This window comes from Chlamydomonas reinhardtii, chromosome 7, assembly GCF_000002595.2.
Source record: "Chlamydomonas reinhardtii strain CC-503 cw92 mt+ chromosome 7, whole genome shotgun sequence".
Lineage (NCBI taxonomy): Eukaryota > Viridiplantae > Chlorophyta > Chlorophyceae > Chlamydomonadales > Chlamydomonadaceae > Chlamydomonas > Chlamydomonas reinhardtii.
In genome coordinates, this window is record NC_057010.1 from 4812467 (window position 1) to 4837787 (window position 25321).

Here is a 25321-nt window from a genome sequence, read left to right on the forward strand (position 1 = left end):
GTACATACAGCCTAACCATTTGCATGCACTACTCCTATTCATGCACATGAACTTGGAACTTGGGCCGCAATTAGCGTCAGGTTTCAGTTTTAACACCGGGTCCAGATTAGCTTGCACGCTGCATACAGTTGATAATAGCATTTTTGCCAATAGCCATGAATTCTGATGACGTAAAACAATGAATGCTTCAGCTAGTGTAGGTGTGCCTGCGCAGATTGCAATCTCGTGACTGCTGTACCCGTGACGAGTAACGCAGACCCGTGAGCATATGACGCATTAATAATGCTGGCGGTGACCAGCCTCGGGCCAAACAGAGGCGACGGGGGAACTCTCCCGCAGGCCCGCCCAGTCCTACAAGAGTTGACCTTTCCTCGCCGGCACCTAATTCTGTTCTATACACTATAGCAGCGACGATCCTCTGGCGTCAGAGCGCCAACCACCACACTTGCCTTGGTCGCTAGCAAGCTACCCAGCACGCAGATAGGAACAACGGCGCCCGTGGACAGGGCGGAGAGTGTTGGGAGCAGGGGAGCCAGGGAGCCGCAAAAAGCCAGTGCCCGCGATACGGAAGTGTCGAGGCGACCAACCGAGTCGCCTCCAGCGCTCCTCCTGTGGATCTTCTGATCACATAGCGCCGGTGCCGCGGCGGGATGGTGCGGGTGAGCCCCGGCGCCGGCGGCGCGGTGCCGCTGCCGCCACTGCGCGAGTATCAGCGCTGCGTTCTCGAGGTGGCGGCGGCACACGACTGCATCGTGTTCCTGGAGACAGGTGGGCTGAGATGAAGAAGGTTCAGGGAGGGGAGGAATGAAGGTGGGGAAAGGAGGAGAGATAGAAGGGTAAGAAGGGGAAGAGGGGTGTGGTTACGGTTTGTGGCGGTGGCGATTCCCTCTACTTAACCGTGTGCTCTTTGACACGTGCACATGCTCCAACACACATACACACAGGCATGGGCAAGACGCGCGTCGCGGTGGAGTTGGTGGCGGCGCTGCTGCCGCGCATGCGGTGGCGCCGGCAGTTGGCTGTGTTCCTGGCGCCCTCGGTGCCGCTAGTGCGCCAGGTGAGAAAGGGGAAAGGAGCATGAGCATGAGCATTTACATGGGTTCGAGTCCATGTGGCCCCACTAACTCCTTTGAGTCCGGGGGCGTGATAAGTAAGCAGGCGAATGGCCTAGACCAATAGTGTCCGTGCCCGTAGCGTCGTAACTGCGTACAAGTGGGCACCTGACTTTTGCGTGTCTGTGTCAAGCATAATCTTTTTCACATCGCTAAGCCAACTGGAGGAGGGGAAAGAGGCGGAGGGGATTTGAAATACCAGCCCAAACTAAACCAAGCCAAGCAAAAGGGGCTGAAAAGGGGGAGGGAAAGGGAGCGAAGAGAGATGGAAGCGCAGAGGGTGGGGTCCCAAGGGGAGTGCAGAGGAGGAGGGCAGAGGGAGGAGGTGGCACAGAGGGAGTTGGTTTCACCCCAACTGAGAGGAGGGGGAGCATTGGCTTCCAGTGCCTCCGGTTCCCATGTTCGGGGGCGGCAGGAGCCAGGCGAGCAAAGAGGTGGGCTGGTGTGGGAAGTCACGCGTGTGTGCATGTGCATGCGTGCCAGAGTGTGCGCCTCCCGCGCCCATCGAGTACCCCCGATGCCCTTCTCCGCCCCACCCTGCGTCCCGTTGCACGCTGTACCTGATACTCTGCAACTCTGTGATAACTGGTTTGCACCTGCCTTGTGCAACCCACGCAATCCAACATCGCCTTTATCAACATTCGCCTTGTCCTGACAAGTCTTGCATGTAACCCCTCATTCACACACCTCTCCCGCAGCAAGCTGAGGTGTTGGCGCGTGTGGCGGACACCGGGTTTGAAGCCGTCGCTGCGGCGGCCGCGGAGGCAGCCTCAGCCACAGCCGCCGAGGCCGCCGCCGCCGCGGGGGCCGCTGCTGCAGACGGCACACCCGCCAGGCGCAAAGCCCGGCAAGCAGCGGCCACGGCCACACCTACAAAGGGGCATCAATCCGCTGCACAGGGCGCGGGCGGAAGCGCGGTGGCTGTTGCTGACAGCCTGGCGGCAGGGTCGCAACCGCAGAACCTGTCGCTTTCACTGCCACCGCCGCCGCAGCAGCAGCAACAGCAGCTTCAGCAGCAGCAGGCCGCTAGCTCGCGGCCGTTGCTGCGAGTGGAGTGGCTGGGCGGCTCCTCGGCGCACGAGGCGTGGGGGCCGGCGGGCTGGGCGGCGCTGCGGCGGCGGGCGGACGTGTTGGTGTGCACCCCTGCGGTGCTGCTGGGGGCGCTGGTGCACGCATCCATACTGGTGCGACCGTGTGTGTGTGTGTTTGTGTGGTGTGTGTGTGTGTGTGTGTGTGTGTGTGTGTGTGTGCGTCATTGTGCTAGGAAACACGAGATAGGGGAAGCGCAGGCTGTGTGTCATTGTGTGTGTGGATGTGTGTGAATGTGTGTGCGTGTGTGCGTGTATGAGTCATTTCGACGTGATCCGATCCATTTCAAGCTGCTGCCTCCCTGCACGCGAGGAGCGTGGGAGCACCTCCCCCCCCCTGTCCGCCCGCCCGCCACCCACACCCCACGCACCCCCACCCACCCCACCCACCCCCCACCCACACACCCGCACACACCCACACGCACCCCCACACCCCTTACGGGATTGGTCCGTATTAACGCCCATTCACACCCCCACCCCAACGTGCTCCGCTCGTTTTCGTTGGTTTTGGTTTAGTTTGGGCTGGCATTAAACCCCCCACCCCACCCCTCTCCACACACCCCACCTCCACCCCCACCCACCCTTCCTACACACACGCAGGTGTGTGACGTGGGTCTGCTGGTGCTGGACGAGGCGCACCACTGCCGCGAGCAGCACCCCTACGCAGTGCTGCTGAGGGAGTTCATCGCCAGGCCGCCCGTGCCGGAGCTGACGGAGCTGACGGAGGGCAAGGAGGAGGCGGAGGGCAAGGAGGGCAAGGAGGAGGAGGAGGGCAAGGAGGGCAAGGAGGAGGAGGAGGTGGTGGCGGGAGCGGGTGGGGCGGCGGAGGGGGCGGCGGAGGGCGTGGTGGTGGAGGAGGCCGCGATGGTGGAGAGGGCGGCGGAGGTGGAGGGGGCGGCGGAGGTGGAGGGGGCGGCGGCGGGGCGCGCTGAGGCGGAGGCAGGGCCTGAGGCAGGGCCCGAGACCCGGGGGCCAGAGGCGGAGCTAGAGGCCCGAAGGGCTGCCTTTGGTGTTGATGGACAGCAGGAGGGGAATGGAGGTGGCAGCCGGGGCGGCGGAGGCACGAGCGATGTGGCCATGCGGGACACGCACACGAACACGCTGGATCCAGAGCGTGGGGCCACGAGCGCGCGGGAGGTAAATGTGGAGGCGGAGGTGCCGGTGCCGGTGCCGGTGCCGGCAGCGGCTCCGCGCGCGGCGAGACTTGCTCGTGGCGGTGCCGGTGGCGGCGGCGGCGGCGGATGCTACGACCGGCGGCGGCTGCGGCCGCGGCTGCTGGGTCTCACAGCCTCTCCCCTGCACCCGTTGTTGCTGCAGGTAAGAGGGCTGCACCATAGTCGTGGTGGTTTGCGAGTATTGTAGCTGGAAGGAAATGTGCAAAAAGATACACATCGCATGATATGCGCCGACACACGCACACACTTGCACACACTCCAACAGCACCCGGCTTCAGTCTTTGAGCCCCAGCACCCTCCGGCCACAACCCACCTGTCCTGGAACCCCCGCCCGGGCAGGAGTGCATGCTGGGGGCGCGGCTGGTGGCGCCACCGCCGGGCAGTCTGCGCGAGTGGGCGGCGCACTGCTCACGACCCAAGGTACGTGTGTGTGTGTGCGTGTTTGTGTGTGCGTGTGTGTGTTCGCGTGTCTGTGTGTGTGTGTGTGCGTATGTGTATATGCGTGTTTGTATATATATATGTGTGTGTGTATGTTGAGGTGTGAGTGTGTGTGCGTGTGCGTGTGCGTGTGCGTGTGTGCGCGTGTGTGCGTGTTTGTGTGTGTTTATGTGTGTGTGTTGTGCGTGTGCATGCGCGCGCGTGTGTAACCCAAGGTGCGTGTATGGGGCGCCGTGTGTGTTCGTGCTGGGAGCAGGTGCGCGTGTGCACGTGTGCGCGCACGGTATCCATGTTTGAGCGCATGCCTTGGGAGTTGGTGCTTTCAATAAACTGTGCCATGCGGACTGACCACTGTCCGAGAAATTCGAATGCCCCAACGCCCGCCCGGCAGGCCCAAATCCTGTGGGTGGGGGACGACAAGCCGCTGCCGCCGCCGCCAGCCCTGCCGCCCGCCGCCGCCGCCGCCATCGCCGCCGCCACTCCGCCCATGCCGCCGCCCGCGGCGCCGCAGCCTGTGCAGGCCGCGGGGGCGGAGGAAGCCATGGAGACCGCCGAGGACGGGAGGGAGCGTGGCGGTGTCGAAGCCACACACGACCCCGAACCCCTCGCAACTTCTGATGACGACCTCTCTTTTATTCCGGTGCCGCCCCTTCCCAGAGCCTTTTCGTTTAGCTCTACTTCCACTACCGACACAGCGGATTCTGCCACTGATATGGACACTGCCACAGCCGCCGATGCCGCTGCTACTGCCGCCACCAGCACGGACGCTGCTACAGCCGCTGCAGCTGCGGACGGCGGCGGCGGCGGCAGCTACAGCTGCCCGCTGCGTGCCGCGATCGGCTACTGCCGGCGGCTGCTGCTACTGGCGGAGCGGGTCATGTCTCAGCGGGAGCGGCTTCTGCGGCTGCACGCGCTGGGGGAGGTGGACCTCAAGAGGCTGGGACTGGAGGGTGAGGGTTGGGGGGAAACAGAGGAAGGGGAGGGGGCTTTGGGGAGGGCGACGTGGGTGTATTGGAGTGTGTGTGCGTGGGAGTCGGCCGACTCGCGTGTATTGACACGCGCGTGCGAGTCGCATTTCCCTTTCCCAACACCAACGCCCCTGCTCCCACCGTCTCCAAACTCCTCGTCATGCCTGGAACTCCCCCCCGCACCATTTCCTTTGCTAATCATAAACCCCTTACATAAACTATTTCCTGTACCAATCTTTGCAACCCCCACACCCACCCCCACACCCACACACCCCTGCCAGGCTCGGAGCTGCTGGCTGCGGGCGGGCGGCACGGCGGCGCGGACATGGGCGGCAACGCGCTGAGAGACCTCCGACTGATCCGGTCGCAGGTGCGAGGTCGCACGTGCTTACGCGACTGATGTTGTGTGTATGACTGTATGCTGATGCGCGTGTGTGTGTGTGTGTGTGTGTGTGTGTGTGTGTGTGTGTGTGTGTGTGTGTGTGTGTGTGTGTGTGTGTGTGTGGCGGTTGTTGCAGCGGGTTTTCCCCTGGCGGTTATTGCAACGGTTTTTCCCCTGGCGGTTATTTTTGAACGGTTTTTCCGGTTTTATTCCAGGTGGCGGCGCTGGAGTGCACCCTGAACGACCTGGGCGTGTGGGCGGCACTGGCGCTGGCGGCGGCAGACCTGTTCAGCGGGGCAGGGGCAGGGGGGGCAGGAGGGGCAGGAGGGGGAGAGGGGGAGGACGGCGGCGCGGGAGTCGGGGTGGCTGCTGGCTCGCTGGCGGCGGCGGCCCTGGCGCTGATGAGCGGCGGTGACCCAGGCCGGCTGACGCGGGAGGACCTCATGCAGGTGGGAGGGGGTTTGGGGTGAGGGGGGTGGGGTGAGGGGGTGGGAGGACGTGAGGCAGGTGGGAGGACCTGATGCAGGTGGGAGGGGTGCGGTGAGGGGAGTTGGGGTGAGGGGTGAGGGGCGTGGGGGCTGGGGCTGGGGTTAGGGTCAGGGTTAGGGTTAGGGTAGGGTTGGGCTGGGGCTGGGGCTGGGGCTGGGGCTGGGGCTGGGGCTGGGGCTGGGCTGGGGCTGGGGCTGGGGCTTGGGGTGCGGATCTGTTCGGGCGTGTGGTCGTCACGGGCATGTCCACGTGTGTGTGCGCACACAGCCCACCGCCACAGGGTGAGCTCCGCCGCTGTGCCCACGACACACACACACACACACACACACACGCACACACACACGCACACACACACACACGCACACACACATACACACACATACACACACATACACACACAAACACACACGCACACACACACACACACACACACACGCACACACACACATACACACACACACACAAACACACACGCATGCACGCACACACACACACACACACACATAAACACACACACACACACATTCACAAACAAACACACACACACATGAACACTTCCCCTGCATCTTCCCCTCCCCACACCCGCACACACACATGCAGATTATGGACAGTACGGATCTGGGCCCGCCTCCGGGGCCCCGTGACGCGGAGCGACTGCGGTGAGCCGGCCTGGCACCACACCACCTTTTCCTGGTGCTGTACAATATGCTGCAACAAACTCGCTACGATGAATTATACAACTTCCAAACCACCTAACTCCTCAAATTTTCCGTTGCATCAACTTCCACACTGCCTTAACCCATCCTGACTCAACCCCTCACAGTGCGGACTGGGCCGAGCTGCAGCTCGCACTCGACTCCTGCGGCCTGCCCAAACCCGGCGACAGCAGCAGCAACGGCAGCGGCGGCAGTAGCAGCAAGTGCACCGGGCCCGACGCCGGGGCTACTGCTGCTGCCGCTGGTGCTGCAGCCGTGGCACCTGCTGCTACAGCCACGGCGGCGGCGCAGCGCTGGGCCCGGCGCGCGGGTGTGGGCGAGCGCGTGGCGGCGGCAGTGCTGGCGGCGGCGATGGAAGGCTGTCTGGCACTGGCGGCGCCGCCGGCGGAGGAGGCGGCGGCCATTGCGGCAGGTGCGTGAGGCGGCGTGCGACACCACGACAGCCGTTGCGGTGCTTTCCAGAACTTCATTTGAGATTGGATGCTGTTGTGCGCATCCGCATGTGGCGTCCTTCACTGTTGCCATCTGCGCACATTAAGGACACACGTAAACACACGTACACACCCACACACCCAGCACACTCACTGCATCGCATACACTGTCTTTGCGCTGTGTTTTCCTTTTGCTTTTTAACACGCACACACAGGCTTCGGCGACGCGCTGTTGCGGCGCGGCGGCTGTCGCCCCGCGGGCCGCCGCGTGTTGGCGCGTTGGGCGGAGCGGCTGCTGCGGAGTGTGCCGCCGGCGCTGCTGCAGTTCCACGTGAGGGGATGTGTGTGTGGGGGGGGACTGCCTGTGTGTGTGTGTGTGTGTGTGTGTGTGTGTGTGTGTGTGTGTGTGTGTGTCTGTGTGTGTACGACAGGCCATGACATTGTTGTTACACCACGTGACCTCCTCTGTTGCCTTGTGGCGCCTTTGCCGCCGGTGCTGCCAACCGCCTGCCGGCCCCCTCCCTCAGGTGCTGGGGCTGCTGCCGCCCGCACCGCACGAGGCGGCGGCGGTGGCGGCGGCACACGACTCCTGGCGGCGGCGCGGCACACCCCTGGTCGCACACCGCGTGGTGTGGCTGCTGCGGCAGCTGCACCGCCGAGCATTGGAGGCCGCCGCCGCTACTGCTACTGCTGCTACTGTTACTGCTGGTGCTGCTACTGCTGGTCCTACTGCTGGTGCTACTGCGGGTCCTGCTGGTGATTCTGGTGCTACTGCTGTTGTTGCAGCCACTGCCGGTGCTGCTACTGCTGTTGCTACAGCCCCAGCGCCGGTCGCCGCCGCGGCCAGCTGGTCGGCCATGGTCTTCTGTGAGCGCAAGGTGCGTGTTCGTGTGTGTGTGTGTGTGTGTGTGTGTGTGTGTGTGTGTGTGTGTGTGTGTGTGTGTGTGTGTGTGTGTGTGTGTGTGTGTGTGTGTGTGTGTGTGTGTGTGTGTGTGTGTGTGTGTTAAAAAACGAAACGAAAGCCCGCCCAATGACGCGACGGAGTTACTTACCGATACCTACCAATTTACCGAGCGTCGCGTGGTTGCCGTGACCCAGGTAGTCATACTTACCCGCGATAAGCCTGGAACCCCACGGGCGACCATTCGGCCTGACCCCGCGTTGCACCTGTATGCGTCCATGCTCCGCACCCTGGGCGCGCTAAACAACGTTTACCCAGCACGCCTAATTCCCAGATTCCCGCCCGCTGGTCGTAGTCGAGCTCACCTATAGGCAAATGTGGAAGCATGGGCATAGGGCGGCAGCGAGGAAGTGTCACGGGCATGTGAATGGTGTGTGTGTGTGTGTGTGTGTGTGTGTGTATGTGTATATATGTGTGTGTGTGTGTGTGTGTGTGTGTGTGTGTGTGTGTGTGTGTGTGTGTGTGTGTGTGTGTGTGTGTGTGTGTGTGTGTGTGTGTTAAAAAACGAAACGAAAGCCCGCCCAATGACGCGACGGAGTTACTTACCGATACCTACCAATTTACCGAGCGTCGCGTGGTTGCCGTGACCCAGGTAGTCATACTTACCCGCGATAAGCCTGGAACCCCACGGGCGACCATTCGGCCTGACCCCGCGTTGCACCTGTATGCGTCCATGCTCCGCACCCTGGGCGCGCTAAACAACGTTTACCCAGCACGCCTAATTCCCAGATTCCCGCCCGCTGGTCGTAGTCGAGCTCACCTATAGGCAAATGTGGAAGCATGGGCATAGGGCGGCAGCGAGGAAGTGTCACGGGCATGTGAATGGTGTGTGTGTGTGTGTGTGTGTGTGTGTGTGTGTATGTGTATATATGTGTGTGTGTGTGTGTGTGTGTGTGTGTGTGTGTGTGTGTGTGTGTGTGTGTGTGTGTGTGTGTGTGTGTGTGTGTGTGTGTGTGTGTGTGTGTGTGTGTTATGCGCGTCAACTAGAACGGCACCCCTAGACACCTTCACCGGCACACCCTGGCAACCCCATGTCCTCCCAACCCCACATTCAAACCCATCTTCCTCCTCCTCCTCCCCACCCCTGTCTCACTCCCGATTCCCCCCACCTGCCCACCTCCATCCACTTACCCGCCAGAGCACGTGTGAGGCCATTCACCGCCTCGTGTGCGCGATACCCGCGCTCTCCGCTGTCGGCAGCCGCCCAGTGCCGCCGCCGCAGCCGCCGCACGCCACCACCGCCGCCGCCGCTGCCGCCCCTGATACTGCTACTGCCGCTGGCGGTGCTGCTGCTGCTGCTGCTACTGCCGGGCCAACAGAAACACCACAGACCGCTACAGCCGCTACACCGGCTCCCGCTGACCCTGCTGCTACTGCCGCCACCGCACCCGCCACCTCAGCACCGGCTGCAGAGGCCGCTGCTACTGCTGCCGCGCCCGTGGTGTTGACGGCGCAGCAGCGGCGGCAGCAGCGGGCGGCGGCGGCGCGGGCTGCTGCTACTGCCAGGTCGGCTGCAGTGCTACTGCGCACCGGCGTGTTTGTGGGCACGGGCGGCGCTGCGGTGGCGTCGGCGCCGGCGGGCGGCAAGGCCTCGGGTCAAAAGGTGAGGAGGGGGTGGCGGGGGATAGGAGGGAGGGAGGAGGCTCCATGCGTGGTTGGTGAATAGGATCTGGTATTAATCAACGTGACGGTGGTGTTGACGGATCGTTGCAGGAGGTGAGGGTTGTGTAGAGATGTGGGACATTGGTAAATGGGCGAGGGAAGAAGGGTTGGATGGGGTACATCACCCCCTTTAGTTTGGGCTGGTATTTACAACCCCCACCCACTTTGCCTTGTTCCCACTGCTTTTACCCATCCACCCACCCACCCGCGCACCCCTCCACCCCCTCCACCCCCTCCACCACCCCTCCCACCCCCTCCACCCACCCACCCGCGCACCCCTCCAACCCCTCCACCCACCTCCTCGACCCCTGCACCCACCCCTCCACCCCAATTAATCATGAATGTAACACCCCCTCCACCACCCCTCCACCCCTCTGCCCCCTCCACCCTCCATCCCTCCTTCTGCCCCCCCCACAGCGGCAGGACGAGGTTCGCACCGCCTTCGCCTCCGGCCGCCTCAACGTGCTGCTGTCCACCTCCATCGGGGCCGAGGGGCTGGACTTCAGGTGCGTGCGTGCGTGTGCGTGTGCATGTGCATGTGCGTGTGTGTGTTAAAGAGCACAAGGAAAACATTACGCGTAGGACAGTGTATGCGATGCAGTGTATGTGTGTGTGTGTGTGTGCGTTGTGTGTGTTTGTGAGAGGCGGCATTGGAGAAAGTAAGATCAACGTCATGTCCTCCCCCCCCCCAAACAAGTGCACTCACGCTCCCCACTCCACTAGCCCCACATTGCAAGTCCCCCCCATCACCTTCCCCCTTCATGAATGTCTATTCCCGCCCCTCCCGCCCCTCCCTCCCCGCCCCTCCCCGCCCTTCCTTTCCCCCTCCCCGCCCTGCCCCTCCCCACTCAGCTCGTGTGCGCTGGTGGCGGCGCTGGACCTGCCCCGACACGTCACCCCCTTCCTGCAGTCGGGCGGGAGAGCCCGCGCGCCCGGTGAGGGGGCGGCGGCGGTGGTGGGGTCCAAGAGCTTGCATTGGCGCGTGTGTGTGTGTGTGTGTGTGTGTGTGTGTGTGTGTGTGTGTGTGTGTACGGTAATTGTGTGTGTGTTGTGATTGCAGAGGGTCTGGGTGCAGACGTACCCGGTACATTGCAAAGCAAGAGTGCCCTCCACACAAACACGCACACACACCGGCACGCGCACACACCCGTCCTCTCGACCGCCTCCAAACACGCCCCCCCCCCGCTTCTGCTGTTCCCAATGGACGTCGGCACTTCATACTTGTGTTACAACCACTCCGTCCTTCACATGAACGGCTGACCGACCCCCTGTATCCTGTTCCGCTTTTCCAACCATCTTTGCAACCCCCCCTAAACTAATCATGAATGCCCCCCCCTGCCCCCCCAGGCTCCGAGCACTGGTTGCTGGTGCGCACGCCCGAGGAGCTGGAGTTGGCGCAGCGTCTCATGGCGTGAGTAGTGCGCTTGTTTGACTGTATGTGTGCGCGCGCGCGTGCGTGCGTGTGTGTGTTTGCCGCGGGGCTTGAGAGTTTGTGGGGATATGCTATAGCCTTTGGATAGGGCAGGAGGAGCCAGCTCCGAAGCACGAGACATGTGCGTACGTACACACGCACATTCACACACACACACTCCCCCCTGCTGTCTACTTCGCTACACTTCTCTGTACCATCTTTGCAAACCCACCACCACCCCACAACATACAGGGCGGAGGAGGCGCTCCAAGCCAAGGCGGCGCACGTGTCGGCGTACAACCTGAGAGAGCTCGGATTCCGGATCCAGACCCCGGCCGGGAACCCGGCGGCGGTGGCGGCAGGCGGCGCAGGCACGGGCCAGGATCCAAATCCGGATCCAGATGACATGGATGCCGACCAGGCGGCGGCGGCGCGCTCGCCGTCTGACACGCCGGAGCCCCTCACTGCTACAGCCGCCCTCGAGGCTGCTACAGCTTCGGGTCCGGTGGCAGCCGCTGCTGCTGCTGCGGCGGCGGCGGCGGCGGCGGCTGTTGTTGGTCCTGGCGCTGGTACTGCCGCGGGCGTGGATGTGGATGTGGAGGTGGCGGAGTTGGGCGGCGGCGGGGCGGGTGAGACGCCGGGGTGTGCTCCGGCGGCATGCGTGTGTGTGGCGCGGGGCGGGGTGGGACTGAGGTTGAGGCGGGGTCTTGGGGCTGGGGTGGGGTGGAGCATCCTGATTTCCCCGCGCGCCTGGCGTTGACCCTGCTGCAGCTGACGGGGAATGGAGGATGTGGGATGTGGGATTGGAGTCTGGGAGGCTGGGACCCCATGTGGCGGCGTGTTGCTGCTATAGCATGTTCCTGAGCTAAAGCCGTGGTGGTTGTTTTGCATTTGGCAGCTAGAGCGTTTGTGTGGCCATATCGCTGCATTCCCGCTGTTCCGCCCCAAGCATCACAGCAAGCGCGAGCGCCTCACAACTGCCTCACAACTGCCTCACAACTGCCTCACAACTGCCTCACAACTGCCTCACAACTGCCCCGCACTACAACTTACGCAAAACTTATGGGGTGGGAGGGGGGCCGGGGTGGGGCTGAGTGGGGCCATGGTTGTTGTTTTGCATAACTAGAAGTTTTGTGTGGCCAACCTGCTGCATTCCCGCTGTGCCGCCCCGAGCAATACAGCAAGCGCGAGCCCCGCACTTACGCAAAACTTATCTCTTAATTGCCTAACTGCCGCTGCAACAGACGCTGGCGGCTTGGACCGGTTGGCCCTGGAGGTGCCCACCACAGGTGTGTGCGTGTGTGAGTGTGTGTGGGTGTGGGTGTGGGTGTGGGTGTGGGTGTGGGTGGGTGGGTGGGTGGGTGGGTGGGGGAGGGGGTGAGGGGGGGCGGGGCGGGGGAACGGCAGCGGGCTGCGCTCACCATTCCCTTCCTTCACAAGCAAGAAGCGTGAAACGGGGGCGAAGGGCTTGGGTTGGCCCCCCAACATCCGTCCTCACACCTCCCTCTGCACACACGCCCCTACACACACGCCCCTACACACACGCCCCTACACACACGCACGCCCCTACACACACACACGCCCCTACACGCCCCTACGCACACACGCCCCCCTACCCACCACAGGCGCCCGTCTTCCCTCCGCCTGGGCTGTGGACCTGTTGCTGCAGCTGTGCCTGCAGCTGCCCGGTAACGACTTGGCCACAGCGCTGGCGCCGCTGTTCAGGTGGGGAGGGGGGAGGGGGGGGGTAGGCAGTGGGGTGTCGTTACATTCATGATTATATAAGAAGTGGGGGTGGGGTGAGCCATTTATGAGGACGGTGTGAAATCAAGATGGAAGTGCCGAGGGGAGGCAGTGAGGGAGGGGGGAGCAGTTGGGGGGAGGCAGTGTGTGTGCATATTGCTCAATGGGGTGGAGGGGGCGTGAAGAGAGAGGCGACAGTAGTGGCGCCAGCCCGCGCACATACGCCCGATACCCATGCCTACACGCCCCCACTTCTCCCGCCCTCACACGCCGCCACTGTTCCCGCCCCCCCCCCCACACACACACACCACTACTGCCGCCCCCCCTCCCCCCCGTGCTTCAGGTGGCGTTCCTCGGGTCCGCCGCACTGCCGCCGCTACAGCTACCGCGTCTTCCTGCCCGCCAACCTGGCCGCGCCGCCGGTGGACGGACCGCCGTGTGGCAGCAAGGAGGCGGCCAAGAAGGCGCGTGGGGCGTGAATGAACGTGTGTTTGTGGAGGAGTGGGTTTGTGGGAATGGGTGTGTGTGTGTGTATATATGCGGGGGGAAGGTGTAAATACCAGCCCAAACTTAAACCGAACCAAGTGTGGGATTGTGGGAATGGGTGGGGGATGCAAGCGTGTGTTTGTGCGACGGTGATGATCACACCATGATGATTCATACCGCCTGGAATCCACCCCCCCGCCCCACCCCCCGCCCCTGTGCTCCCGCCCCTGTGCTCCCCCACCCCCCGGTATGCCCTCCCTCCCTCCCCTCCGTCCCCCCCCTCCAGCTGGCCTGCCTGGCTGCTGTGGCTCTGCTGTGGCGTCGCGGCGACCTAGATGACCACCTGTGCCCCCGACACAGCCGCAAGGCGCTCACACAGGCGGCGCACCAGGCCGCATTCGGGGAGTGTGAGTGCCGAACAGGCGGTCAGGCGGTCGGGCGAACGGACGTCAACATGCGAACAGCACCCGTAGGCTACAGTAGATTGCACCTGTTCGCCCACCGCACCCCACTCTGGAATAATCATGAATGTAACCCCACCTGCTCCGCCTCTACTCCTCCCCTGCTCCAACCCTGCCCCCTGCCCCCCTGCCCCCTGCCCCCCGCCCCCCTGCAGTCCAGCACTCCATCGCCTCCGCAGTGCTGCCCCACCCCCTGCCGCGCCTGCTGAGGCCGCCCGGCTGGGCACCAACCCCCGGTGCCGCCGCCGCCGCCGGCCCCCTTGCCCTCCCCGCGCCAGCCGGCACCGCCGATGCTGGTGCTCCCGCCACGGCTGCTGATGGTGCCACAGCTTGTGATGGTTGTGGTGTTGATGCCAGCGGCGATCTCGGCAGCAGCAGCAGCGGCAAAGGCGGTGGCGGCGTCGACGACGCAAGTCGCTATTCGGAGCAGGGGCCGGCGCCCCGCCACCTGTACTGCTTTGTGATGGAGCCACTCGCCCGCTTTCCGGGCGGCGGCGGCGGCGGCGGCTTCGGATCCGGCTTTGGATCTGGATTTAGCTTTGGATCTGAGCCGAATCCAGGCAGCGGCGGCCACGCCTCCACTGTTGCCAGCAGCTCTGGCGAGGGGGCGGCGGCGGCGGCAGCTGAGACGGGGCTGCTGCAGTGGCCCTATACGGCGAGCGCCGCAGCCGCGGGCTCCAACGCTGCAGAGCCGGCGGCGGCGGCTGCGGACAACGGTGGCGGCGGCGGCGGGGATGACCCTATGGCGTTGTGGCGGGTCCGCCGCATTGCGGGCGAGCTGGCGGCCGCCGGTCCGCCGCTGGCACCGGGAGCGGGTGGCGGCGCCGTACAGCAGGGAGGCAGTGGCTCAAGCGGCAGTAGCAGCACTGCTGGCAAGGGCAGTAGCAGCAGTAGCAGTGGGAGTGGCGGCGGCGGCGCGGCGCTGCACGTGCTCAGCTCGACGGCCATGGCGGCGGCGGGCGCGTGTTGGGTGCCCACGGCGCGCAACGCGGCGGCAGCGGCGGCAGAGCTACAGCTTCAGCAGCGGCAGCAGAAGCAGCAGCAGCAGCAAGCTGGCCAAGCGCAGCAGCAGCAGCAGCAGCAGCAGCAGTCAGATACCATGGAGCAGGACGCGCCGCCATCTGGTGGTGGTGGTGGCGGTGGCGGTGCTGCTGCTGCTACAGCCGCCGCCTCTGCCGCTGCAGCCACGGCTACAGCCACGGCTACAGCCACCGTGCTGAGCTGGGGGGTGCTGCTACACGGCCGGCTGCCGGCGGGGCTGCCGGCGGTGGAGCTGTTCGTGCCGGATCGCAAGAAGGGCGAGTTGACGGAACGTTGTGTCGTTTTGTTTTGTTTTTGTTGGGCTGTGTTTTGGCGGCGTGTTTGATGAACATGTTTCTGTAGTGTGCGGGGATCACAAAGAGCTGCTCAGGCCAAAGCTTGGAAACAATCAAGAGGGCTGGGAGAGGACCGGGAAGGCTTGCTTGTTGGTTTGTGCCGCCGGAATTGCCCCTTGCCGCTCCCGCGCCTACCTGCTGACACGCCGTTACCTTTCCCGCAATGCAGGCGAGACGCGCGCGCGTGTCCGCCTGGCCTATCTCGGAGAGCTGCCGTCGCCACCCACACAACCGCCAGCGGAGGACGCTGTTGCACAGGGATCGCTCGCGGCTGCTAGTGCCGCTTCTGCTACTGCCGGTGCGGACGGGGCCGGCAACGGCGGCGGCGCAGCGGCGGCGGCGGCGGAGCTGGTGGCGGCGGTGGGGTCGGCAGCTCACTCGCTGTTGCGGTTTCCGCTGCCAGTGGCCCTAGCCAGGTAGGTGCCTTGTCTCGTGGGTCACACCTTCCTGTGTACGTCGCATGAACACCGGTAGTACTGTCGTACTGGGGGGGGCGGGCAGCACACGTGCACGACGTGCCGCGAGACCGGCACGGCCCCCCGGGTGGTGGGTTGGTGACACGGCGGTCCTTCCAGTCTTCCCTTGCCCTCCCTCCCCGTGCTGCCCCCTTGCTCCCCGCAGGGCGAAAGCTTTGAAGGCCGCGGCCTCAGGGGCCGTACCTGCGTCATCGGCGGCTACAGACACGGCTGCTGACCCCGCCGCCGCGCCCGCCGCCGCCCCCGCTGCCGCCCCCGCCCCCGCTGCCGCCGCCGCCCCCGCTGCCGCCGCCGCCGCCGCCCCCGCCGCCGCCGCCAAGCCGCGCCTGGCCGTGACGGCTGAGCACTTGGCTGCCTGGCAGGAGTGGGTGGGCTTCCAGAGGGTGGCGGCGGCGCTGGAGGCGGCGGCGGCGGCGGCCGCCAACGGTCCTGCTGCTGGCGGCGCCAGTGGCGGCGGCGGCGGCGGCGTGGAGGCTGCATTGAAGGAGGCGGTGGCGCTGGCGGCGGCTGCAGGGAATGGGGGCGCTGATGACGCCGGTGGTATGGAGGATGCGTCAGAGGCGCAGGCGGCGGAGGTGGCGGAGGCAGCGGAGGCGGGATTACAGGCGCACGCGCAGGGTGGAACGGCGGCGGCAGCCGGCGGCGCGGCGGTGGCGGCGGTGGCGGAGGCAGGCAGGCAGCAGCAGGGCCGCGGAGGCGGTCGAGGCCGCAAGGGCTGGGTGGGTTACTGGTGGCTGCCGGTGCCGCTGCGCCCGCCGCCGCCGCCGCCGCCGCCAGCAGAGGTAACAGAGGCAGTGGCGGCAGGGCCTGCGGGTGCGGGTGCAGCTGCAGGTACTGCCATGGACGTGGACGTGGACTTGGACTTGGGCGCTGCAGCCACAGCTGCAGCTACAGCCAGTGACGGGCCGTGTCGGGGCCGTACGGGAGACCAATCGTCGGCGGCTGCAGCCCTGTCGTACATTGACTGGCGGGTGGTGGGCGGCCTGGCGGCGCCGCCGGCACCGCTGCCGGCTGACGCCGCGACGGCGGTGCCCCTGAATGCGGCCGCCGCCGCCACCACCACTGCCTCACAGAACGCCGCACTAGCGGCTGTAAACTCGGTGGCAGGCGCGGCCCAGCCTCCATCGGCAGTAGCAGGAGCAGCAGGAGCGGCTGTAGCAGGAGCAGGAGGAGCGGCAGTAGCAGGAGCACCTGCGCCGCCGTGCTGCTACGTGTGGCGGCAGGAGGTGGTGCGACACGGTCTCTTCATCTCCCTTGACAGCTTCCGCATGTGCACCTTTTTGGAGCCTCAAGCCCCCTCTGCTGCTGCTACTGCTACTGCCGTGGCTGGCGATGCTACAGTTGTCCCGGCGGCTGGCGCCCAGGGCCGGCTGCAGCAGCTGCTACAGCCGCAGCCGCAGCTGCTACAGCCGCCTCCGGGCCAGCCACTGCTCGTGGAGCTATACTCGTACGCGCGCTGCCGCAGCCACTGGCTGTCCAGCCGCCTGCAGCTACAGCCGGGGCAGCAGCAGCAGGCGCCACGGCGCGTGGCAGTAGCAGCGGCCACGGCAGCTACAGCTGCCGGCACGGCAGGCGCCGCCACCGCCGGTGCAAAGCAGGTCGACACGGTCGCACCTGCTGCCCCGGGGACCACAATTCCCACTGCTGCTACAGCTGCTACAGCCCAGGCCAGTGCAGAGGCAGCAGCTGTGACGGCTGTAGCAGGGGCCGCGCCAGCCGCCCCACTGAGCACACCGCCGGAAAGCGGCAGTGGCGGCGGTGGTGGCGCGACGGAGGCTCTGATGGATACGTATGACGATGGCGCGGGCGCCGCCGACCTTGCCGATGTTACCGGCAACCGCGGCGGTGTCTACGGCGATGGTGGCCTTGGCGGCGGCGGCAGTAGCGGCGGCGGTGGCGACGGCAGTAGCAGCAGCCTGTCTGGCCGCAAGCGGGCACGGCAGCCGCCCGGGCAGGGGCTCTACTCGACGGCGCCCTCACCGCCGCGCTCACCGCCGCGCCTCCGCCCCCACCTCGAACAGGAGCAGCAGCAGCAGCAGCAGCAGGAGCAGCAGCAGCAGCAGCAGCACCGCCACAACGGCAACAGCAGCAACAACAACGGCCTTTCCGCAAGCCCGGCGAATGACACCGGTAGTGCTGCCGACGGCGGCGGTTGGGCTCCTGTACCGCCGGCTGTAGCACCCGTTGCAACACCTGCGGCAACCGCCACAACCACCAAAACCGCCACAGCCACAACCGCCGCCGCCGCCGCCACCACCACCAGCACCACCAAGCGCCTTCCTCGTGAGGTGGTGGCGCCGCTGCCGCCTGACACGGGCCCGGGGCGCCTGGCTCGGTTCCCGCTGGACGCGGGGCGGTGGCGGGCGCTGCAAGGGCTGCCGCCGCTGCTGTGGCGAGTGGAGGGGCTGGTGGCGGCGGCGGAGGCGCTGGAGCGGGTGCTGCGCCCCCTGGGGTGAGCGTGGGGGGATGAGGGGGGGCTGCCCGTGTTGTGTGTGGGCAGGGGCGGGGTGATAGGGACAAGCGTGGTGCGCGCGCGCACGTCCGTAGCTTTTGCGCGGCAGTGCCTTAAGCCTCGTACCTTTTAGCCTTTAGCGTTTCTTTGCACGCGTCTGCGCTTTTCCACGTTCTGCTCCTACGGCTGCGGCCTTCCTGCAGGTTCGCGCCCGAGAAGGCGACGGGTGGGCGTAGCGACAGCGGCGGCGGCGCGGAGCCTGCTGCTGCTACAACTACAGCGACCGCAGCTGCTGCCGGCACTGCCGCCCCCGGTGGCGGTGGCAATAACAGCGGTGATGGCGGCGGCGGCGGCAGGGATGAAGCAATGGCCGACGCAAACCGCGACGTACCGTCAGCGCCGCCGCCGCCTCCACCGCTACCACCGCCCCCGCCACTGCCGCCGCCCCCGCCACTACCACCACACCTAACGCACCAGCCACCTCCACCTCCACCGCCGCCTCTGCCGCCGCCGCCGCCTCTGCCGCCGCCACTGCTGCCGCCGCCACTGCCGCCTCTGGTGCTGGCTGCTGCTGCTCTGACTGCCCCTGCCGCGGGCGACGCCTGCCTCAACAACGACCGGCTGGAGTTCCTCGGCGACAGCGTGCTCAAACACATCGCAGTGTTGTTCACATTCTTGCGCGACAGGTGCGTTAATAACAAAGATGAACTACCGTAATGATGCGTGTTGGAGAAGGCAAGAGCACGACATCGTTAAGGAAAGCCGAACGAAAAGCGTGAAGTTGGACGAAGCGGGTTGCCGCACGGACTTGCGCAAGCCCGCAACCTCCTTCGCACTGTGCGGGCTGACTCTGGGTCTTCGATTGGATTTGAATGGGTTCGTAGTTCACCGCGCGTTATTGAATTTTGTGATTTAAGTACACCCTTCTCCATGAACTAACGGCTAACGGCTCCAAAACAAAAACCGCTCCACACAGGCACGACCCCACCTGCCACGAAGGCGTTCTCAGCTTCAAGCGCGATGCACTCATAGCCAACGAGGTGCGCGCGCACACATGCACAGTGTGCGTATGTGAATGTGTGTGAGTGTGTTTTGTAGAAAACAACAACGTCGGTGTGTGTGTGTGTGTGTGTGTGTGTGTGTGTGCGTGTGTGTGTGTGTGTGTGTGTGTGCGCGCGTGTGCGTGTGCGTGTGTCGGTGCGTGCGTGTGTGTGTGTTAAAAAACGAAAAAAAAGCCCGCCCAGACGACGCTGGAGTTACTTACCGTGTGTGTGTGTGTGTGTGTGTGTCTGTGTCTGTGAGACACTACATCATGCGTGCGTGCTTGTGGCTCTCAAACGGCCCGCCTCCTGTGGCCCCCTGCCTGTCTCCTGCCATCTGGCCGCTTCATCTCGTCACCACATCCTGCCACATTGCCACTTCTCCTGAAGTCCTAACCTTTCCCTATCGTCACGCCCACCCACCCCACTGCCCGTTCAACCACGACCCACGTGCCACCGACCCAATTGCATTTTAAATGTTGGATCCCATTCAGATCCTGGCGCAGCACGCGCTCGGCCGGCGGCTGCAGCTGCCCGCCCTGCTGCGCGCGCTGCCCTACGACGGCGGCCGCGCCCTGAGGCAGGCCCAGCTGAGACCGCACGAGGACGAGCGCGGCAGGCCGCTTGGAGGCGGCGGCGGAGGCGGCGGCGGCGGCGGAGGTGGCGGAGCAGCCAAGGCGGCGGCGGAGGCGCAGGCGAAGAAACCGGGCGCGGGGGCTCGGAGTGGAGGTGGAGGTGGAGGTGGCGGCGGCGGCGGCTCCAAGCACGACAATCAGCACTTAGTCGTGCGCGTGCTTAAGGTGCGGGAGGGGGGAGGCGTTGCAAGGTTGAAACATTGGGAACAGGATACAAGCAGGGGAACCAGCAGGGGATAGCAAGTACAGGTGGGGAGGGGGGAGGGGGGAGGGGACACCCTGCTGCATGCACTCCGCCGCATTCCATCAACTGCCACTGCTACAGCCAGTTAGCGCTGCCCATTCGTAATGCTGCTGCTGCTACTGCCGCCTGATGTGGTCTATTGCTACCGCCTCATGCTACTGCCGCCGCACATGGCTGCTGCTAATGCCGGTGCAGGGCTTTAAGGGCAAGCGCCTGGCGGACGGCGTGGAGGCTCTCATCGGCGCCCTGCTACTGCCGGTGCTGCCAGCCGGGCCCTCAGGAGGAGGCAGTAGCACTGGCAGTAGCAGTGGCGTCGGAGACATCAACGGGGCCCGGCTGAGGCCGGCGGCTCGGGGGCTGTGGTCTGTGGCGGAGATGCTGGGCGGCGGGTGCTCCCCCACCTGCACGCCGGCGCTGCAGGTGTGTGTGTGTGTGTGTGTGTGTGTGTGTGTGTGTGTGTGTGTGTGTGTGTGTGTGTGTGTGTGCGTGTGTGTGTGTGTGTGCGTGTGCGTGTATGTGCGTGTGTGCGTGTATGTGTGTGTGTGTGTGTGTGTGTGCGTGTGTGTGTGTGTGTGTGTGTGTGTGTGCGCGTGTGTGTGTGTGTGTGTGTGTGTGTGTGCGTGTTTGTGTGCGTGTGTGCATGTGTATATGTGTGTGGTGTGTGTATGTGCGCGTGTGTGTGTGTGTATGTGTGTTTCTGCGTCTGTGTGTGAGTTCGCAGGGGGCAGCGTGGGACGTGTTAGTTTGGGTGGGGGAGAGGGCGTGCCGCGTGCTGGTTGTTTGACGTGCTCAGGTTGCGACATGTTGACATGCGACATACAAGTCAGGGCCGCATTCGCATACGGTACCTGCTTGCCGCGCACCCTACGCACGCCCCCCACGTATGGATGGCAAACGCAGGTGGCCATGGATGTGGCGACAGACTTCTGTGTGCGGGCGGGGCTGTTGCCGCCAGACGCCCAACTAGTTATCCGGGAGGGGCTGCACGCAGAGGCCTCCACACAACGGGCAGCTGCGGCGGCGGCGGCGGCGGCTGCCGCTGCCACAGCCGCGGCGGCTGCTACAGCCGCCGCCGCCAGCGGCGGCAAGGATGCGGCGGCGGCGGCCGCAGGCGGCAGTGCCGCAGCTGCTGGGGCGGCCGCCGGGGCGGGGCCGGCGGCGGCGGCGGCGGCTGTAGCCGCCGCCGCTAAGTCAACGTCGACAAGGACATCAGTGCCGGACGTGACGCTGGCATTCAAATCGCTACAGCCGCTGACGTTCCGGGAGTCCTGGCTGCGGCGCGGCGGCGCCATTGAGGCAGCCGATGACGATGCTACTGCCGACCCCGCCGCCGGTGCCACTGCCGGCAGGAGCGGCGGCAGGGCCGCCGCCAGCGGCGGCGGGGCTGCCTCGTCACCATGGCGTGCTGACACGTGGGGTGGCGGCGGCGGCGGCAGTAGCAGGAGCGTGCCGGCTTCCCCCTCACCGTACACACACGTCACGCCGCAGAAGCAGCAGCCGAGGCCGGCAGTAGCAGCGCCCGGGCCCTACGTGTCGTACACAGCCTTCGTGGCGCCGTACACGCCCCCTGCCCTTGCTGCACCTGCTGCTGCCGCAGCTGCTACTGCCGCAGCCGCCACTGGCTGTAGCGGCGCCCCTGTGTCGCCGATGCGGTTGCTGCCACGTGCCGCCACTGGGAGTCCCTTGCCGCCCATTGTTGGCACGCGTCGCCTGGTGATAGCACACGCCTCTCCTCCCCTGCCCGCTGCTACAGCCGATGCTGCCACTGCCAACGCTGCTACTGCCCTGGTGGGCGCGGCGGCGGCATCCGTTGGCGCCGCCAGGCGGGTCGTGCCCGTGCTGCCATGGGCCCGGCGGCCGGCTGTAGCACCAGTGGCGGCTGTAGCAGCAGTGGCGGCAGCAGCAGGTGCTCCAGTGGCGGCAGCAGCAGCAACGCCCAGGCGGCGGCCGCTACCCGGCACGCCCGTCGCTGCTACTGCTACTGCCGCCACTGCTACTGCCGCAGCCACCTTTGCCGCCGCGGCGGCGCTGACACCCCCGGCTGTAGCAGCAGCAGCCGGCACACTGACACCGGCCAGCACACCGGCAGCAACATCCGCGTGGGCGCAAGCCGAACGAGCACAGGCGGCGGCGGAGGCTGTAGCAGGGCTGGACTTGTCAATGGGCGCCGGAGTGGCATCGCCGCCAGCGCTACAGCAGTTCCAACCGGTGCAACAACAGCAGCAGTGGCAGCAATTGCAGCAGTGGCAGCAATTGCAGCTGTGGCAACAACAGCAGCAGACGCAGACGCAGATGCAGCAGATGCCGAATTTCAGCCCGCCCTACAGGCAGCAGCAGCAGCACCAGACGCAGCAGTTGGCAGTAGCAGCAACAGCCGCGCCGGGTGGGCAGGGGCCGCCGCAGCAGCAAAACACTTGGGAGCCGCCGCAGCCCCTGAGCGTGTTCGTGCTGGCAGAAGCTCACGCCGCCACCACCACCATTGCAGCCCCACCCGGCGGCACCAACGGCGCTGACGCCTCCGCCGCCACCGGCGCTGCTGCTGGTGCTGGTGCAGCACCGGTAACTGAGGGGCTGCCTCCGGGGGCGCGCGAGGGCAAGCCCAGCACCGGCGGCGGCAGCGTCTGGGCTCGGCAGCTGGCGGACGAGGATGGGGATGAGGAGGACAAAGATGATGATGAGAGGGTGCCGGCGGCGGGGGCGGCGGCAGCCGCCAGTGCTACAGCCGCCGCCGCCGCTGCCGCCACCGTCATGCGTCGTGGCCTGTACGGCGGCGGCGTGTCGGCGGGGCGGCGGGGTGACGTAGATCTGGTGGCGGCGGTGACGAGGCGGGTGCTGGGGGGCTGCTACTGCTTCCGCCGGCCCGAGCTGTGCCTGCAGGTAACGGCGGGTTGTAAACACTAGCCCAACCTCAACTAAAGCAAACTAGCGGAGCACAGGCAGAGGCGTTAGTTGCAAGGGGGATTGAGGGTGGGTGGGTGGGGGCCGGGCTGAAAGGGCATGCCTGCGGGAAGGAGGGACGGACGGCGGGCGTACGCTACACATACACACACACACGCAAACACACACACATACACACATACACACACACACGCACACACACACACACATCACGCCCTCCCGCAGGCCCTGACGCACGTGAGCCACCCGCGCGCTGCCGGCTGCGGCGGCGGCTACCAGCGGCTGGAGTTCCTGGGGGACGCGGTGATGGGCACCGTGGTGTCCTTCTGGCTGTTCAGGTGGGCAACATGGGTGGGACTGTGACTGTGATTGTGACTGTGTCTGTGACCGCGACTGTGACTGCGACTGTGCTTTCAATATAGGGGTGTATGTGTCTGGGTGTGTTTGCGTGTGTGTTGGTTGTGTTGGTTCAGGCAGTGCGTGCTTGGGGGCACGGGTAGCGATGGGTCGCAGGGGAAGGGGCGAGGGTGGCGCATCATCGACTACCGTACATCACCTCTGACAGCACCGCCTAGGCAGATGGAGCTAACGACACTGTTCCTATGTGTGAGAACACATGCGCTGCCGCACGCGCTAATGACACCTGCGGCTACCACACCTGTCACCACACCTGTCACCACACCTGCTGTCACCACACCACTGCCGCCACACCTGTCACCACACCTGCCGCCACCACACCACTGCCGCCGCACCCACAGGGCGGGCGGCAGTGCCGAGGCCATGACGGCTCGGCGCAAGGCGCTGGTCAGCAACGGCCCGCTGGCGGCGGCGGCGGTGTGCCTGGGGCTGCAGCGGCACCTGAGGGTGGGAAGCAGCGCGCTGCTGGGCACACTGGGGGCCTTCGTGGAGGAGGTGCAGGTGAGGGCGGGGCGGCTGAGGGCGCGAGGGGTGTGTGGATGGGTGGGTGGGCGGAGAGGTGACCCATTGTCACTACTGCTGTACGCGGGCTCCCCCACGCACAACCTGTCGCACGCCAACCCCCTCTGCAACGCTCATACGTGTCGCACCATCAACACAAATCCATGCCCCTAACGCCTCTGCCTGTGCTCCGCTAGTTCAGCTTGGTCATAGTTCAGTTTGTGCTGGTATTTACAACATCTCCCCCTCCCCCTGCAGGCGGCGCTGGAGGACGGTTCCCTGGCTAGCGGTCGTGTGAGTGTGACCACCGCAGACCGTCTGGCCAAGAACAAACGGGCGGAGCGGCGGGCGCAGCAGCGCGCGGCGGTGGCGGCGGCGGCAGCGCGGAAGAAGGATGGGGAGAGCAAGATGAAACAGCAGCAGGAGACAGGGAAGGAGCAGGGGCCAGGGCCGCCGACTGACCAAAGGATGGAGGAGGCAGGCAGGGCTCCGGCGGCGGCGGCGGCTGCGGCCGTACCGAAGAAGGGTGCGGCGGCGGCGGCGGCGGCGGCGGCGGCGGCGGCGGCGGCGGCGGCGGTGCCCAGGGTCCGGGTTCTGTGCGCCCCCAAGGTCAGTCCTGCTATCCGCCACCACCGCGCTGTTTGTCAGCTGTGTGTCATATCCATCAACGCGCCCGCATCAGGTCCCGCAGATCCGCTCCCTCGCTCTTGGCACTCAGCGCTCGACTTGCGCATGTGCCGCATGTGCGCTCCGCTTCCCGCTTGCCTGCCCTGCAAGGTGCTCTGCATGTTGACAGACCGACACACACACACACACACACACACACACATGCGCACACACGGCGTACTCCTACGCACCTCCCGCGCTGTCCTGCGTCCCTCATGCACGGCCCCCTTCCCCTCCCCCCGTCGCCCTCCCCTCCCCTCCCCCTCCCACCCCCCCCACCCCCTGCAGGTTCTGGCGGATGTGGTGGAGGCGTTGATTGGCGCCGTTTACCTGGACAGCGGTGGCGACCTGGCAGCGGCGGAGGCGGCGGCGGCGGCCCTCACGCGGCCGCTGGCGGCGCTGCCCTCACTGCTGCCGCCGCCGCCACCCGGGTGCTGATGGGGATCGGGGCTTCACATGCCCCAGCCCGACGCATAGGCACCCGCGAATTGGTGCAAGGGCACCGTCGGGGAGGGACGGCGGATGGAAGCAGTGGCGGCGGCGGTGGCGGCGGAGGCGGCTTGGGCCCCTGTGCGTCTCAGGGGCAGACCCGTGTGTGTCATGGACGGAGGGCGGGACCTCGGGGCGGGACCTGGGGACTTGAGGGCTCTATCTGCGAGGATCTGCGGCCCGCGTGCATGCGGGCGGTCGGCCAGGCGTGCTTGGCAAGGGAAGGGCTGCGGTGTGGGGGCCCACAGCCCCACGGTCAGTGTGTATGTGATGCATACTGTACTGACTAATGACTGGTGATAGCGGGCGACTGAATCAGGTGGTGGCGGCGGTGGTGGACCAGGTCAGCAGGCTTGGTTGGTTGCCTGGGCCGGTGGGGTCCGGGGCGCTCCCTCACGGGCTCAGGTCAAAGTGCAGGCCGTGCGGCAGGGATGTTAAGCATGTGCTTGAAGGAAGGTTTGAAGGAAGGCTGGCGGGGGGCGATGGGGCGGGGCACATCGTTGTGTAGGTATGGCGGTCACACCGACCGCAAGCAGACATCAGGCATGGGCTGGGCTCTTGTCAGAGTGAGAGGTTGTTACACGTGCGGTACTCACAATCCTGA

General features: G+C 65.7%; 1 protein-coding gene across 1 annotated transcript; it reads left to right on the forward strand.

Moving 5' to 3' along the window:
* The first annotated feature begins 39 nt into the window (after positions 1-39).
* Positions 40-25321, forward strand: CHLRE_07g345900v5 (uncharacterized protein). The gene is made up of 33 exons (XM_043064456.1): positions 40-768; positions 945-1057; positions 1811-2296; positions 2801-3517; positions 3715-3795; positions 4205-4763; positions 5063-5151; positions 5379-5612; positions 6253-6311; positions 6476-6780; positions 7015-7130; positions 7327-7677; positions 8899-9363; positions 9840-9928; positions 10275-10357; positions 10770-10833; positions 11086-11462; positions 12078-12122; positions 12459-12558; positions 12920-13040; positions 13349-13469; positions 13679-14821; positions 15069-15315; positions 15521-17827; positions 18031-18513; positions 18804-18867; positions 19362-19667; positions 19942-20166; positions 20647-22623; positions 22870-22982; positions 23403-23562; positions 23821-24171; positions 24517-25321. Exons 1-33 carry the CDS (start codon positions 651-653, stop codon positions 24664-24666), a joined length of 12219 nt encoding a protein of 4072 aa, XP_042923024.1. The 5' UTR covers positions 40-650; the 3' UTR covers positions 24667-25321.